Source organism: Pleurodeles waltl, chromosome 2_2 (genome assembly GCF_031143425.1).
Source record: "Pleurodeles waltl isolate 20211129_DDA chromosome 2_2, aPleWal1.hap1.20221129, whole genome shotgun sequence".
Classification (NCBI taxonomy): Eukaryota; Metazoa; Chordata; class Amphibia; order Caudata; family Salamandridae; genus Pleurodeles; species Pleurodeles waltl.
This window is the reverse complement of record NC_090439.1, coordinates 989,259,799-989,275,569: the sequence shown is the minus strand read 5'-3', so window position 1 is coordinate 989,275,569 and position 15,771 is coordinate 989,259,799. Positions and strand designations below refer to the sequence as shown.

The 15,771-nt window shown below is 44.9% G+C and overlaps 1 protein-coding gene across 2 annotated transcripts in view; it reads left to right on the top strand.

Moving 5' to 3' along the window:
- The window catches only part of ATAD2 (ATPase family AAA domain containing 2), a 198,502-nt gene that overhangs the window by 28,333 nt on the left and 154,398 nt on the right, over positions 1 to 15,771 (top strand). For both annotated transcript variants that reach the window (XM_069220705.1, XM_069220706.1), the window contains exon 6: positions 6,870 to 6,960. In XM_069220705.1, coding sequence (XP_069076806.1) covers positions 6,870 to 6,960 — 91 coding nt within the window. The remainder of the gene's footprint in view (positions 1 to 6,869; positions 6,961 to 15,771) is intronic.

Sequence of the window (15,771 nt, the reverse complement as noted above, 5' to 3'; positions counted from 1 at the left end):
GGAAAAGCAACAGCAAATTGCTGGCTAATAAAGCCAGTTATCGGTAATCCCCCAAAAATGCTTCCGAAAATTGAATGAATAGCCGAAGGTATTAAACCAAATATGGAGGAAAAGGTGTGAACAAAACCCATACCAACAGCTTTGAAAAAATTTGCTAATCCAGCCGTGCTGGATGCATTAAATATACGTCCCACAAGTTAACCAAAGTGTCTCGGAAAGTTTGTATTTAACAGGGACTGTATTTCCGTCTGATCTTGCCACCTGAAGTGCGTAGGTCTCACGTGCAGATGTAAGGGCCACATGCTTCTGAAACAATAAAGCCTTCAGTCTACTTAACTTGTCAAAATTCACCTTGAAAGTAGCAATGTGAGGCCAAATATCCGCTACCTCCCTAATTTTAGTGGGGGGGAAAACAACACGTTCCCGCAGCAAGTAAGAAGCTCAAACAATCAGTGTGAACTGTTGGATCTGTATGTTCTAGTACCATTAGTATAGTTTTTAGCTCGGCCAACTGTGCTGTACAATCCCCTAAGGTCTGTGTATAGGTATGTTGGGGACAGAATTTCTCCCCCTCCATATAGCCGCTCACAACCGCACATGCAGCAGAATATTGATGTTTTGTTCCAATCACTGGTTGCGCAGAGCCATCAGTGTACATGACTACTTGATATTGATCAATAGGCAATGTCAGCGGGAACTGGATATTCAACTTCATATTGTAGAAATTCCTGAGTTTGTAACTTTGGGTCAAAGATGTAGTCTACATCAGTGGCTGTTAAAGACGTAGCCCATTGTATCGATCGTGGGTGAAGTGCTTTTGCGTTCGGGACGCTAGTTTTTGTAACAGCCTTAAGGACCGGAATAGGAGAAACGACAATGCGTTTTCCTTGGGCAAGAGGTCTTTCTTTAATAGCAGCCATCTGTACAGCAGTGAGAATTTTCTCTGTGGGTACAAAGCGTTGTTCAGCAGCTGAATACCAGTGTGACTTGTATGCAGTCGGGACTGTCTCACCTTCATTAAACGTGACATAAGTAAACCCAAGGGCCCCAGCTATCACTCTGATGACCAAATGTGTCTTATTGTCCCGTGTGTAAATGTTTTGCTGCTAGCATATCTTCCTGTAACTCTCAGAGTATGTGTATGTTCAATTGTCCAGAATTTGCTTGAAAAATCCGGACATATTAATTCATGTATAAAGGTTTTATGCGTGTAGCATAATCAGAAATGTATGTTCTGCCAAAATTTTGAAAGCCCAACAATGATTGTAGTTTTTAATCGTATTTGGTGGTTGCAATTGTGCACACTTTTCTAAAAATTGTGGCGCTAGGCTCTTCCCTTCATTCAACAGCTCATATCCCAGGAACAGGACGCTGAGGAAGGCAACTTTTGATTGATTGATTTTTTTTTTAAAGTTGAATTTGTAGCTGAGTTAGGCAAACCCTACAAGAATGCGGGCTACCCGTCTTAAATGTTGTAGCAACTCGTCATCCGTGAGATATAGATTGTCCCCATATGACAATGCTTCAGGGTCTCTCGTGTAAGATAGCAGTCACGCGAGCTGCAAACAATCCTGGGCTGGTTTTATACCCTTGGGGCAAACAACAGAATTTTCTCTGGGAGCCTAGTGCGCTAACGCTGGTTAAATCTCTGCTTTCAGGTGCTATATTCTGTCAGAAGAATCCATTTGAGATATCCAAAGTCGGTTTATATTGTTTCCGCACAATGTTGCTCATTAGTGCAGTACTATGCGAATTTTGTTTAGCATATGTACGTGTATGTCTGTGTAAATGTCTGTAGTCTAAGACTATCCTATATGAATGGTCCGGTTTAGCTACAGGGAATAAGGGATTATTCATCGGCGAGACACAGGGTTCAATCACTCCCTGGTATTCTAATTGCGTAAGTATTTCTCTCACCGGTGGCCTTGCTTCATGTTTTATGGGATACTGCGGTTGTGGCTGCGGTTCACCTTTAATGGGAATTACATGATATGGAGAATCCCTATCCCACCCTACGTGATTTCTATATAACGCAGGTGCTTGTGCGAGAGCCCATTCTATAGAATAGGACTCCGCAACTTCCTCTGGAACAAGGGGCAAAAAGGAAGGTTTAATAACCTCCTCCCCAGCAGGGCAGGTGCGGACAAAATCAGGCAGCCAATCTTGTTCGGCCAGCAAAATGTCATATATTTTAACTACACAGTCCCAGAAGATAGCATGTATGGTGTGTTAAATGTCGCCTTCCAATTGTAGAGTTACTCTATACACCCTATCGGGTTCGGAGACACGCATATCTGCTGTTTCTACTTGTATGAAGTCATCAGTTGCTTTCCCCTCCAGATGCTCTAGAAGATTCCGGCGAACTATTGTGACCTCTGCCGTGCTGTCTAGCAGTGCTAGAGCCCAGTTCTTGTTCTTCAAGAGAACCCTCTTCCTGAGTGGCATGTCTGAGACTGCTGCCGCTTTTTTCTTTTTATACTGTTTTTGTTGTACTGGTTTCTCTTCCTTCTTAACAGAAACCCCCGAAGAGCGTTGTGATTCCAGTCTCTGTTTCACGTACTCTGTTCTCCGCTCTGATCGCCCGCCTCTCTCATTTCTCTTTTCCAATTAGTCCTGAAAGGAACGAGATTGGTGTGTATCAGTATATTGATATCTATCAGGTGTTTTTTATATTCTCTCTATTTCTGAGATTAGACCTATTCTGTGGGGTCTCCGTGCGTGGAGATTCTCCCCTTTCTTTTTTTAGGTGTTTGTTGTTTTTTCTCCCAGCGCTTCTTATTACCCTCAGTTGTTGTTTAGTATTGTCTTTATTAATTTTACCCTGAAATTGAGGTTTTTGTGGTCTAGCCCCAAGGCTATCTCGACCGATACTGGAATATGTTTCCGCTATTATTTTTGGCAGTTCCCGCTCCTGATCTTGTTGCGGAACGTCACGAAGACGCATGCACACTGCAAGTGCAACTGCTTCCCCTTTAAGATTAATTAGGATAATTGAAGAAACCGTGGCAAAGTTGCCCATCAGTTGCATTCCTAAATCTAAGGCCGGGGCAGCCCTGTATTCGTTCTGAACTTGTTTAAGCACTTCCGGTAGGTTGGCTAGCGTTCGTGTGCCGTTGTATAGAGCGTGGCAAATACCGTGCTCCATGTATTACATTTGTTCAACTGTGGGAACCATCCGAAAGGGCAAGCACGTAGTTAATATTCTATGTTTATCCTGAGGTCCCGTATGGGGAAATACCGCCTCCATCGTATTATTTTTTTGTGCCAGCCAAAACTGAGTCTCCTCGTTTTACTGGGACCTTACCCATAATATAGTGTACAGTCACCGGATCTATACCTGGTGCTACTGCATGTGGTTGTGCTGGAGCAGCACGTGCTGGGTTTGTATTTAGTGTCTGCATCACAAATTTTACTAATCGTTTATATATTGCTGTTAATTCAGTATATAAGCATCGAACCTCAGCCACCGCCATGTTCGCACCCGCAGGATGAGGTGTATATGTGGCCAATAAAGGCCAGGTAGGACCTTCATTACTTAGTGGACCTATCCTTACTGGTAATATTGTATGGGGTAGGGCGCCATCAAGCCAATTATTATGTTCTGGATAGATCGAGGTATCTCTAAGTATGCGTACGCCCTGTACTGCCAACGCGCGTGCGCAACTGTATATGTATGGAATGTATTTGTGTTTCCATCAACTGCTGGAAATGTGACCCAAAAGTAGAACAATTCTGTTCTATAAGCTGCGTGAGCGTCCACCACAAATGTGACTGGACCTCCCTGTGCTGTAAGTCCATGTGCTAATAAATGTGTCGTAAGTGGTTGTCTCATATTGAGCTATTTGTACAGCCTGGGGATTTGCCATTATAAAAGCACTAAAGGTTCAGAGAAGGCACACCAAGACGGTCTTTTTTCCTTTTAAGGTTCAAGCTTGAACAACCACACGCTGTAAAATAGGGTTACCACCGACGTCTCCGTATACGGAACTGAGGGGTCATTATATGAGACCGATATACCCGAAAATTTTAGCCTGACCAAACGTTGGCGGTGCCATGTCGCGTAGGCTCTCATTATCCTAATGAGACTACTGGATTTTGAGCGGCAAGATCGTTCGCAGTGTGGGGGACTAAGTCTGACCCACGGTGAAGGACCCTTGTCACTCTAAATCCGGCTTTTGCTCCGGCTAACTAGCAGTGCCCATCTCTCCCAAAGGGAAGAGACCATTGAGCAGCCGAGCGCATGACATCTTAGCACTTCCCAGGGAAGTCGTGGTCACTCAGGTCACAACCGGTTCTCTCATACACAGTACGGTCTCATATAGAAATGACAAAGGCAGTTTACGTTTTAAAGATTGGTTTAATAAAACAACTGCATTTTAGATAGCAAAGCGTGAGCTGCAATAACCAGAACTACACAATAAGATTGAAATAGTAACGATGAGAGTGAAGCACAAGAATAAGGCTATCATAGTGCTACTAGATTATGTTCTCTAAATTATATCCTGAGCACAGCATGTGAAGCTCTAAGCCTGCCTTTCAGGTTCCCCCGGGAGGACATCAACCCTCATACCTGAGCAAAGGCTTGTAATCTGCATCAGCATCTGCAACGGGGCAGTCTGCATCTAGTTGTAGGTTCCTGGCCGGAATCTCCCTCTGACGTGTACTAGGACTAGGAAGTTTTTTTATAACTAACACGCAGATGTTCTTAGGAAATGTCCCTACGTAAGGATGTGTATTTTCTACGAATACTGGAGACTAAACTTCTAACACGTTTACCGGCAATGTACCAGACTGTAGCCTTGACTGAAGCACAGGGCGATCAAGAATGCATTATTTGAGAACACAGTGCTGAACTAAGCTAAACAGTGTGATAGAAGGAAATTAAAACAAGACCGTAAAACTGGTTATTGTAAAATAACAGTGCGGGGCTGAATAAAATGTACCTAGGGCAAAGTGCACAGCGGCCTAGTATGTTAAACTAACGTGCATGAAGCTATATTAAAAATGGCTACACTACAATATAGTTGCCAGGGATTTGCTTCCTTCTTGTATTTCTCTTTGCAAGACATTGCCCCTTCTTCATCACTAACTTCTATAGTGAGTGAAATCAGTCTACTCTTTTTAAAATTACTCCATCCTTCTATGGAGGCTCCTATATAGAATTCTAACCTTGGTGCAGTTACCTCTACAGAAAATTGCTGCAAGCATATTTGAGGTCTTGCCAGAACTGTAAACCCAGAAAGCATCTTCTCCTGGTTCCAGAGTAGTCCAAATGTGCTGGCACAATCAGTGACTTTAGACCATTCGATGCCAAGAGCCCAGCTGGTATACAAACATTGAAAGCCAGATGATTCTAAGAGTCTACAGAATGTGCAAAAATGTCTGCCAAATGCCCATGGTCCATGATAGGTGTGCTTAGAGAGACTGGCACAAAGTCTCTTAATGCCACAAAGCTGGTACCTATATTATAAAGACTGTTGGGTTGAGATAACCCACTTCTTAAGAATATGATGACCTGTGAGTATTCCCTTAACTTTTACTGTGTTAACTACTTTCAAGTGCGATGTGCCCTTGTGGGAAATATTCATGCTAAATAACTTGAGTAACATGTGCAACCTTAAAATGCTGCTTGTCCTTTTTGCATTCTGGCAGGATTAATATAGGTTGTGTCTTGAAGTGATTTAAAGATCGAGCACTATGCAGTGTTCTCCATCTGATACTTCCATATATATTACCTTAGCATGTAGGACATCTCCTGATGGTTCCCAAAACCCAAACTAGGTAAGTAACCAGAACCTATTTCTTTCTGCTTCTTTTTTTATATTTATAGCCAATTTAAGTGATAGATTCTATGGTTTCTTGTAATTGGCGATGACCTACCTTGTAGCCAAGCTTGTCCATCAAGACCAGAGTGCAGTGTTGCAAGTTCTCTCTCTTGTTCTTTGGTGTTTGTCAATGCATAACTGGTCTGGGGTTGGTCATGTTCCAGTTCAGAGAGACTTTGCCCGCTCCTATTGGAGCAGTGTAAGATTGGTTTGTATTTGGTTGTGTCCAAACTGAGGTGGCATGGTGGGTGAAAAACAATGGACTGGGATGTGGCCTTGGGCCATTGTGAATGGGCAAGATTAATTCATGTATCCATCACCTTGTTGCAGTTGTCACCCACAAAGCTCCATTCAGAAGACACCACAGCTTATTCTAGAAGCTTCCTCAGTGTTGCTGTACTCTGCAGCCGACATTGTTCTTCATGCAAAAGAGCAGCTTTCCATGGATGAATTCTTATCGGTGAATGCTGGGTCACATTCACATGCCTGAAAAGTGAAAAAGGCATGCAGTACAAACATGCACATTAGAGCTCTGCTTTTACTGCTGTGGTCCACTGACCTCCATGACACCAGTTCAAAACGAGTGGCCTATTTAAGCATTTAAATGAGCCCAAAGGCAAAAATGTTCAACTGTTTTAGGCTGGAGCCTGCCCCTTTCAGGCCTTTATTTACTATTATGTTTAAAATGCCACAATTTGAAAACCTGTTCTCAGTAGCGATCTTGTATGTGACCTAGAAACAACATAAAAATTTAGAAAAGTAGGTGAATGTTGGATTTCTTTTTTTTTTCTTTCTTTTTTTTTTTTGCCCAGCTTCATGTCATGCACATCCCCTTGATGACCTTTACGGTTACCTATTATTCTGGGGCTAGGGATAGGCTATTCAGCTCTTAAGCTATATTCTTGAGGGAGAAAGTACACTTTTGTTTTTTTCCCCTGTAGAAAATCTCCATTATTCTGTAGCCATCTCAACCGATTAGGCACAATGTAGTTTTAAAAAGAAAACAGGAGTTTTTTTACATTTTCTTTTCTTTCTGTTAATTAGGAAAACCTTGACATGTACTCCCGTGTAAAACGGAGAAGGAAACCTGCAACAGTTGATGAAGAAACTACTGACAATCAGGAGGAAAGTGGAGGTGAGCTAGTCTTGGGGGGGTGTTTGTGTGGGGAGGGGGTATCTATATCCTATATGCTGATACATAACGAGTAACTGTAATATAGTACTGTATTGCTATTGCGAGGCTCTGGTAATGACATAAGCCACAAGCCTGCAAACAGCATTTTGTAAATGTTACTAGAACCCCCACAATGGTAACATAGGACCATAGCACACATTGCTAGTCATTACTTTGTGTTTGTTTATTTTTTACATTTAATTTTTATTTTGAAGGGGTGACGTGAAAATGTTTTTTTCCCAAACAAGGCAATGCTTACTTCAAACAGGAAATTACATAATGAATTATACGGCTTCTAGATGAGACTAAAAACATATGTAGTCAAGACTAACATTTTAGAAAAAACACAATTTAGTTTTATTGTTGGCTTGGATTGTTGAAGCTCTTAGCTAGCTATGGTAATGATTGGAATTACAATATTCAGTTCTTATTTATCATTCATGAATCGGTTTATAAACCATGCTCAGTTGTAAAGTTGAGCAGTGTGTTATGGGGTTAACATGACGACGAAACATGTGATTTCTGGAGTCTTGTTAATTATATTTCTCCATGTTTTGTAAGGACTGGTGAAATAGAGGTTTTATAGCACTGTATTCCAATCTGAAGATTGTGTGTGTAATTTGATGTCCAGAAAATGACTTGATAAAGGTTTTCCTTGTTTGTTATATGCGTGGTATATGCAGAGGTATCCTGAAGCTATGACTTTCTTTAGCTTGTCTTCTACAACACTTGATACATGACTTTCTTTAGCTTGTTTTCTACAGCAAGTCTAAATTGGCCCAAGGAGACATTACAGGGACTACTCTTGATCAAGGGGCATGCTTAAAGGTTCACTTCCATTGCTGCTCTGTCCCATGGTACCCATTTTTAGGTCTCACTTACCAGACCGCTTCAGCTGACTGAAGGCTATTGTGGACCATCTAAAAAATTTGCTGTTTAGAGCTAGCCCATTGCTTACCAAAGGTTGAATTTAATTGTCCCTCTCATTTGCTTGATTCTTATTGAATGGCTGTTTTGCTCATGTTTGTCCCTCTCCTTGACTATCGTCTCTTTACTGTCCTTTTGATAAGATGACTTGTATCCTTCCACTGCTCACATCTTGGGTACTAACATTTCTTTTTCAGTAAGTACTCCTTGATAGTGTATGTGTTTTCTTGGTCTGTTGCATTCTGTTTGTTCACCCCCTTCAAAAACCCACCTGCCCCTCTGTTGCTTCTTCCACTTGCAGTGCTGCAAATGTTTTTATTCTCATTTGTAATTTAATTATTTATATATATTTTGTTCTGTGGCCCAGCAGCTGCTCCACAGGTTAAAATGTGCTTCTGCACTCCTCAATACCGTCCACTCCCTGTTGATCCATCCCTCACCCATTTCCCAGTTGCTTTCCTCCACCTGCTCATTCGTTTCTTTCTTGTCCTCTAGCATGTATTTATTTTGAAGGGCCGGCAACTGCTGTTTATCACTGCGCTGCTCCCATTACAAGAAGCATTTTCATGCTCAATAAAAAGAAAAAAAGTTTGGAAAATAAAAGAAAATGCCCCCTCCCGTGTGTCCTTCCCCAGGTGGGCACCTGTGTTGTCTCATACATGCGCCAGAGGAATTACATCAAATATCAGTGCTTTCTAGTGTTTGCAATCAACTTTGTCCCCAAGCTTGAATTCTATCTGGCCTCCAATTTAGTGTCAAACCTTTTCTTGCAGGAAGTTCATACTATGTTTAAATTATTGACAGGGTTCCTCTTTATGAGATGGGGACTCAACCCCATCCCTATTTTTTTTTGTTTTTAGTAAATATCAGGTCTTAAGTTTACGTCAAAATGTAGTACTTCTGTGCTTAAAAAGGACGGTCAGTGTGTGTTTCAACCTTCATGATATGCTTACAGATCAAACAGTCATGGGCACTTTGAGGTATTGGTTTACTCAACTCATGGCCATCTGAGAATCTCATTCCAAGGAACACCAGCTTCATGGCACATTAGGGGTGTCTCCATATTGCATGAACTTGAATTTCTTATTCTTGGAAAACAGCTGACCAAGAATGGGAGGTTTTAACTGGTAATTTCTGCTAGCAAATGGTCTTTGTTGTGGCAAGGTGAGTTTACATTCTGTAGGACTGTTGCAGATACGTATTACCTAAAGAAAGTTGTGAGATTAAACTTGAAGTTTGTCATTTGTGCATATGAAGAATGGGACTTTTCTCAAATTTTTGTCTCAGTTTCAAATGCTTTACATGTGTCTGTGTGAGGCTTGGAATACCTCCACTAAATGTTAAACACAACAGTAATAAATGTGTGATTCTGTGTGTGGGGGTGTGTATCAACCCCCTTGTTTGATCTGCATTTAGTAAATGATGAATGGGTGAACAAGGCCACAAATATTGTGTGAAGGAAATCCTCATGCATGAGATCCTGCATTTAGTAAAGAATGCAATTTTCCACATTCTTTTCATCTGCATCTAGAAAGTACATAATGAACTTAAAGTTGTTTCCCTTGCGCTCCCCATCTTCTGCTTCAGTCCTCAAGATATTTGCTTTAGGGTTAGTAAGGTCAGAGCATAAGGGTCACTTCTGTTCCAACCATGACTGACATCCTTAGTGTTTTATCTATCCATGTGGCAAAACAACATATTGACGTTGTATGAAATATTGAGCTTGGGCTTAATGTAAGTGTAGAAAGTTGGATATCTATGCAGTATACCAATTTAGGGGTATACTATGCAGATAGTACTGGTGCCCCTAACTGGCTGACAGAAATTAAAGTAATAACCCTAAATGCTCTCTCTTGTGGTTCTGTGGGTGAGCAGTTTAGGCTTATCAGAGGATACTGCTAAGCATTTGCTGAACAGTCATTTAATGAGATGCACACTTAAGAATAAATTAGAGAACAATTTTAGAAAAATAGACACCAAAAATCTTCAGTCTAAGATAAGTGCCTTTCGAAATGTTGCTTTGTACAGTGAGGTAAGTATGGACACAAATGCACCTTTATGCTGTAATGCCTTTCAGTGAAGAAGAGAAGACTGGGTGGGGATCGGGGCTCCCAACGGCTGATAGTCGTGGGACTGGGCGCACTGTTTTGGTCAGCTGGTCCTGGGTGTTGAAGGTGCCTACGGGGTTCGGTTATATCTGCAAAGGGGGTAGAAAAGCAGACAGGAGGGCCACTCTTGTGGTCCGCCTCGTTGATTGTCATCTCTCAGGAGCAGGTAGTCTTATTGCTGTGGTTGTCTGAGCCAGACGCACACAAGCCTTAATGCTTGCAGCTGGTCTGTACCCTGGGTATTGGTGCAGGGTTCCATGTGGACCACCTCAAGCTTTTCTGTGACCTGGCAGATGTAACCATGCGGATGGTTACTGATGAGGATCAGGAAGCAGAGAGTGAACCACCTCTCTGACAACCCTAAGGATGGGTCAGTTGATGGAGTTGTCTACTCAAACACCTTCCCTGCCCAACAGCAGGCTGACTGGAGGCAAGTCTTGCAGCAGTAGGCAGAGCTCTGCTCCTTAACCCCAGGACAGACAAACTGGACACAGCTTGCCGGTCAAATCCAGGCTCTATCGGCAGTCTGACCAAGTTAAGAAGAGCATCAAAGTTAGTCAACAAGATGCTGGAGTTAGGGGTTATTGAACCCCTCTGACAGCTCCTGGACTAGCCCCGTGATCTTAGTCCCCAAGCCTCATCCCCAGGGTGGAAATAAAGAAATGACGTTCTGTGTGGACTACAGAGGTCTCAACTCTGTCACTAAGACAGATGCTCACCCCATAGCCACGGCTGATGAGCTGATAGACAAATTAGGTGCAGCAAAATACCTCAGTACTATTGACTTGACTGCAGGGTACTGGCAAATGCGCATGGCACAGGAGCAAAAGAAAAGACCGCATTCTCCACACCTGATGGGCATTATCAGTTCACTGTTATGCCCATTGGTTTAAAGAATGCCCCTGCCACATTCCAAAGATTGGTGACTCAAGTCTTTGCTAGCTTGGCGTCCTTTAATGCAGCATATCTAAATGATATTGCTGTCTTTTAAGCTCCTCCTGGCAGGATCACCTGGGCCACCTGGGGAGGGTTTTGCAGGCCCTACAGTCTGAAGGCCTCACTATTAAGGCGTCCAAGTGCCAGATAGGGCAGGGCACTGTTGTATACTTGGGCCACCTTGTAGGTGGAGGCCATGTGCAAGCCTTACAGCCCAAGATCCAGACCGTTCTGAACTGGGGAGCTCCTACCACCCAGACTCAAGTCGGGTCATTCCATGGCTTGACTGGATATTATAGAAGTTTTGTGAAGGGGTGTGTCCATTGTTACCCCTCTCACAGAACTTACCTATAAAAAGATACCCAAGAAACCTAACTGGATGGTTCGTTTTATTTTTTTTAAATATATCTTTATTAACATTTATTAACATTAACAATTTGCTGTCGTGTACTTGTTATTCATGCCATGTCCTGACATTGGTCACCATTCTGCTCCCCCTCACACGTGTGTATATCCTATCGCATTATTGCTAATAGCATTAATTGCTTCGTACTTTGTCCTCTGCTATTATTTCAGGATCTACCCTACTACACACTCAGACTATTGGGGGCACATGAGCATAACTACATTTCGTATGTGAGCCGCATTGTCATTTTTTATAATAATGTCCACTTGGCAGTCTTTAATAAAAAATAAACAACAACTTTGCTTGATGGTGCCATTGCGAGTAGGTGAGGGCGTATGCCGGAGAGGTTCGCATTACTTCTCCACCAGTTCGCAGGATGGGCCTCGCGTATCTTCCCAGGGAGGTGTTGACTCGGGGATGGTCTCACGCCTTTTCCACTTGTTGTGCCCTGGCAGATAAGCTATTACTGCCCTCTCTCTTATCACACTCCCATTCCTTCCAATCTTTCTTCCTCCACTGCTGATGGCTCTTTACCCATCACTATATGATTCCACTTCAATAGTACTTCCTCCCATGCCGGCGTGATAGGAGTCTGTCTGAGACCACGCGCCTCCTCGCCAATCAGAACCTGAGGCTCTTCTCTTGCCCATTTTGTTAGATCCTGTCTCCATGTCTTCAATGGGGTGCTTTTGGGCGATTTCCAGCCCAATGTAATCAACCTCCTGTAAAGGACCAGAGTTAGGTCCAGGAAACGACCCTTCCCCGCGGGAGTCCCGTTCCAAGACCCAGGAGGCACACTGACTGGTCCAGGGTCAGTCCTGTGTCAAAGAACTTATTCAGGTCAGTCAGTACCTCTCCCCAACCCTGCTGGAGCTCAGGGCAACTCCACACCATATGATCGAAGTCTGCATCTGTATCGGTACACCTGGGGCATGAGCTTGGGACGCCGCCATATATTAAGGATAAGCGGTGTGGTGTTGGGTACGTTCTATGTATATAATTGTATTGGCTGTATCTAAGTCTTGTGTTTCGGGAGACTGCCCGTGGGTATGCCAGGCCCCTCTTCCATTCCGCGTCTGTTAAGTCCCTGCTTACTGTCCTTTCCCATTTCTCCCTTTGCGATTGGAGTGGGTCCAAAGCATGCTCATTTTGGGCCCTGTATAATTTAGTAATAAGGTGGGTCTCGTCCCCTGACACTAATAGGAGATGCAGCACCTGGTGGGTAGGAGGTTCCACATTGACCGTCTCCCGGTGTTCCCTCAGATTGTGCAGCAATCTCTGATATTGGAGGAATTGCCCTTGTGGTACCCCACTACCCTCCGCTAGGTCAGCAAAGGATCTCAGCACCCCGTCTCTAAATAGGTCCCCTACCGTCTCCATTCTCGCTTTTTTCCAGGCTACCAACCCGGTGCTCGTCCGGTTTCTCTCCTCGACTCCCAACATCAGTGCCGACAATGGCAGAGCAGGAGAGTAGGGTGGTCCTACTCCCACCCGTCTTGTGCATCTCTTGCAGCACGCCGCGGCGACCCTCGTCATGGGACTGTCTGCTTGGTGTGCCATCTGCCAATTTATCAAACGTGCAATAATCTGATCCATCCCCTTCACTCCGTTGACGGTGCATCTATCCAGATTACCCTCTCCGGCGAACCATCTGGATACCCATTGTAGCTGGGATGCCAGATAATAAGATTCGAAGTCCTGGGCCCCTAGGCCCCCCGATTGAGCCGGTCTACAAAGAATGGAAAGTGACGTGCGCCTGCGGCCTTTGTCCCAAATGAGCTCCTGAAGCAGGGTGTTCAGCTCGCGGAACCAAGCTGATGGAATCAGCCGCTGCAAGTTAGCAAAATAATAATAAAGGAGAAGAGGTAGCATGATCATTTTGGCTAATGATATTCTGGCCATTATTGACAGTTTCAGGGAACGCCAAAAACCCAACAGATGCCCTCAAGGAACAGAGTGCTCTCCCGATATTGCCGTCCCAAAGGTCCTCCGCCTCATGGAACACCTGTATGCCCAGGTACTTGAAGGTGCGAGGCGCCCAACTCATGTCCTCCGGGCACGAGGAGGGGCGTTCACAGCTTGGTAGCATGGGAAAGATGAATGTTTTGCGCCTATTGAGGTGCAGCCCGACAGGGTTCCAAAATGTTCTAGATTCCGCAGGGCCCAGGGGAGTCCAGACTCTCCGTCCTTAAGATAGATGAGAACATAGTCAGCGTACAGCGAGATGACCTGTTCTGTCTGCCCCCATTCCACTCCTCTGCCAACTCAGTCCGCATCCTGGCAGCCAGCGGTTCAATGGCCAGGGCGAATAATAGCAGGGACAGAGGGCAACCTTGCCTGGTTCCCCTATGTATGGGGTAAGGCTCAGACACCATCCTTCCCGTCTTGACCCATGCCAGCGGAGCCCCATACAGAAGGTCCACTCATTTTACCCATCCGTAGCATCACTGCCCTCCGGTAGTCCCACCTAACTGAGTCAAAGGCTTTCTCTAAGTCCACCGCTAATAACACTCCCGATTGGGGGTCTAGTCTCTATGGGCATATGTAAGATGGCAAATAATTGTCTGAGGTTCATGAAGGTGCTGCGATTTGGAATAAATCCGTTCTGGTCTGCGTGCACTAAAGTGAGTATACAGTGGAGTAGTCGGATGGCCAAAGCCTTACTAAGGATTTTGAAATCGCTGTTCAGCATTGATAAGGGGCGAAAGTCAGTAACCGATGCTTCTCTGGATTTCAATTTGGGTAGAGGGACCACCAGTGCCTCTTAGCGAGTCTGGTAACCTGCCACATTGTAGTGCCTCTGCGAACAGCTCCACCAATTATGGAGTCAGCAGCGTCACGTACTTTTTGTAAAAGTCCATTGGGAGGCCGTCTAGTCCTGGTGTCTTCCCTGGTGCTAGCTGCGAGATGGCCTCCTGCACTTCTTACGCTGTCACCGACCCTCCCAGTCTGACATGATCCTCATGCGTCAGGGCGATCCGAGGGAGCCGACGCAAGAAACCGTCAAGCTCCTCTGTCCTGAGTTCGCCTGGGCTCCTATACAGATGGGTATAGTAGTCTTTAAAAGCGTCATTTATAGAGCCTGGTCTGCTTCTCCATACCCCCTCCCTGTCTCGCACGCTTGTGATTGGTTCACTATCCCCTCCTGGCCGTGCTAGCCACGCCAGCATCTTGCCAGATCTGCCCTCCTCTGATTGCAGTGAGGCTAGATATCTTTGCATATTATGGCACCGTAGCTGTTCCTCAACCTGGGTATGGGACCTCCTTACTCGGTCATACTCCTCTAGTTCTGGCCCTTCCCCGCCCCTTCTTCGTTCTGCTTCATGTAGTTTCTTCTCAAGATTGGTCAACTCCCTCTCCAGTGTGCGTCTCACCCCTGCTGTTTGTCTCAGACAATAACCTGTTGTCACCACTTTAAGCGTTTCCCACTCCGTGGACCTAGAGGAGGTATGATCAGACCGGTATAAACGGAGGGCGTCCCTGTATGCTTGATATTCTAGCGTGGCTGGGGTCAGTCTCCACGTCGTGGGGGGGGGGGAGGGGGTCTTTCTTCGGACACCCTCCACGTAATAAGCAAAGGGCTATGATTGGATAGGGTACGTCCAAGATATTCAGAGTGGGTCACTCCCCGGACCAAGTTCGCTGTGCACACCACCCTATCTATCCTGGTGTGTACTCTGTGAAGACCTGAATGGTATGAGTAGTCTTTCTCAAGGGGGTGCTGTTCTCGCCACACGTCCACTAGGCCCCAGCATTCCAACCACTCTCCCAATTTCTTGGATACCGTCCCTGATACCGGTGAGGTGGAGCGATCCATATCTACGTCTAGAATGCTATTCAAGGCCCCCCCCCCCCTCTATTAACAGTTCTCCCGTCTGCTGTCGGGTAAGGTGGCTCGATAGGTGTGTCATGAAGGTGACCTGATCCTTATTGGAAGCTTAGATACTACCTAGAACAATCTGGGTACCATGAAGCTGCCCATCCACTATCACAAATCGACCCTCAAGATCTATGCTGGTTGAGACTACCTCAAAAGGGACCCCGGCCCGGACCCAAATCCGCACACCCCGTGAGTACGTGGAGTATTCTGTGGCAGACACCTGCCCTCTCCACCTGCGTCTGTTTCTCTGCTTCTCCTACCGCCAAGTGGGTCTCTTGTAGCATTGCCACCTGGATACCCTTCTCTTTAAATAGGACAGTATTCTATGCCTTTTGGCTGGTGATCCCATCCCCCTTATGTTCCATGTTATAAAGTTATACCCCGCCATGCTGGTATGTTATAGGTTTTGCAGTCTGGCCATCCTGCCCGGTGGTCTGACCCCTCCTGAGTCTTATCTCGCGTCTTACATAGTCACACCACTTCTTAGGCACCATAAAAACTTGTAAACTGAAAAC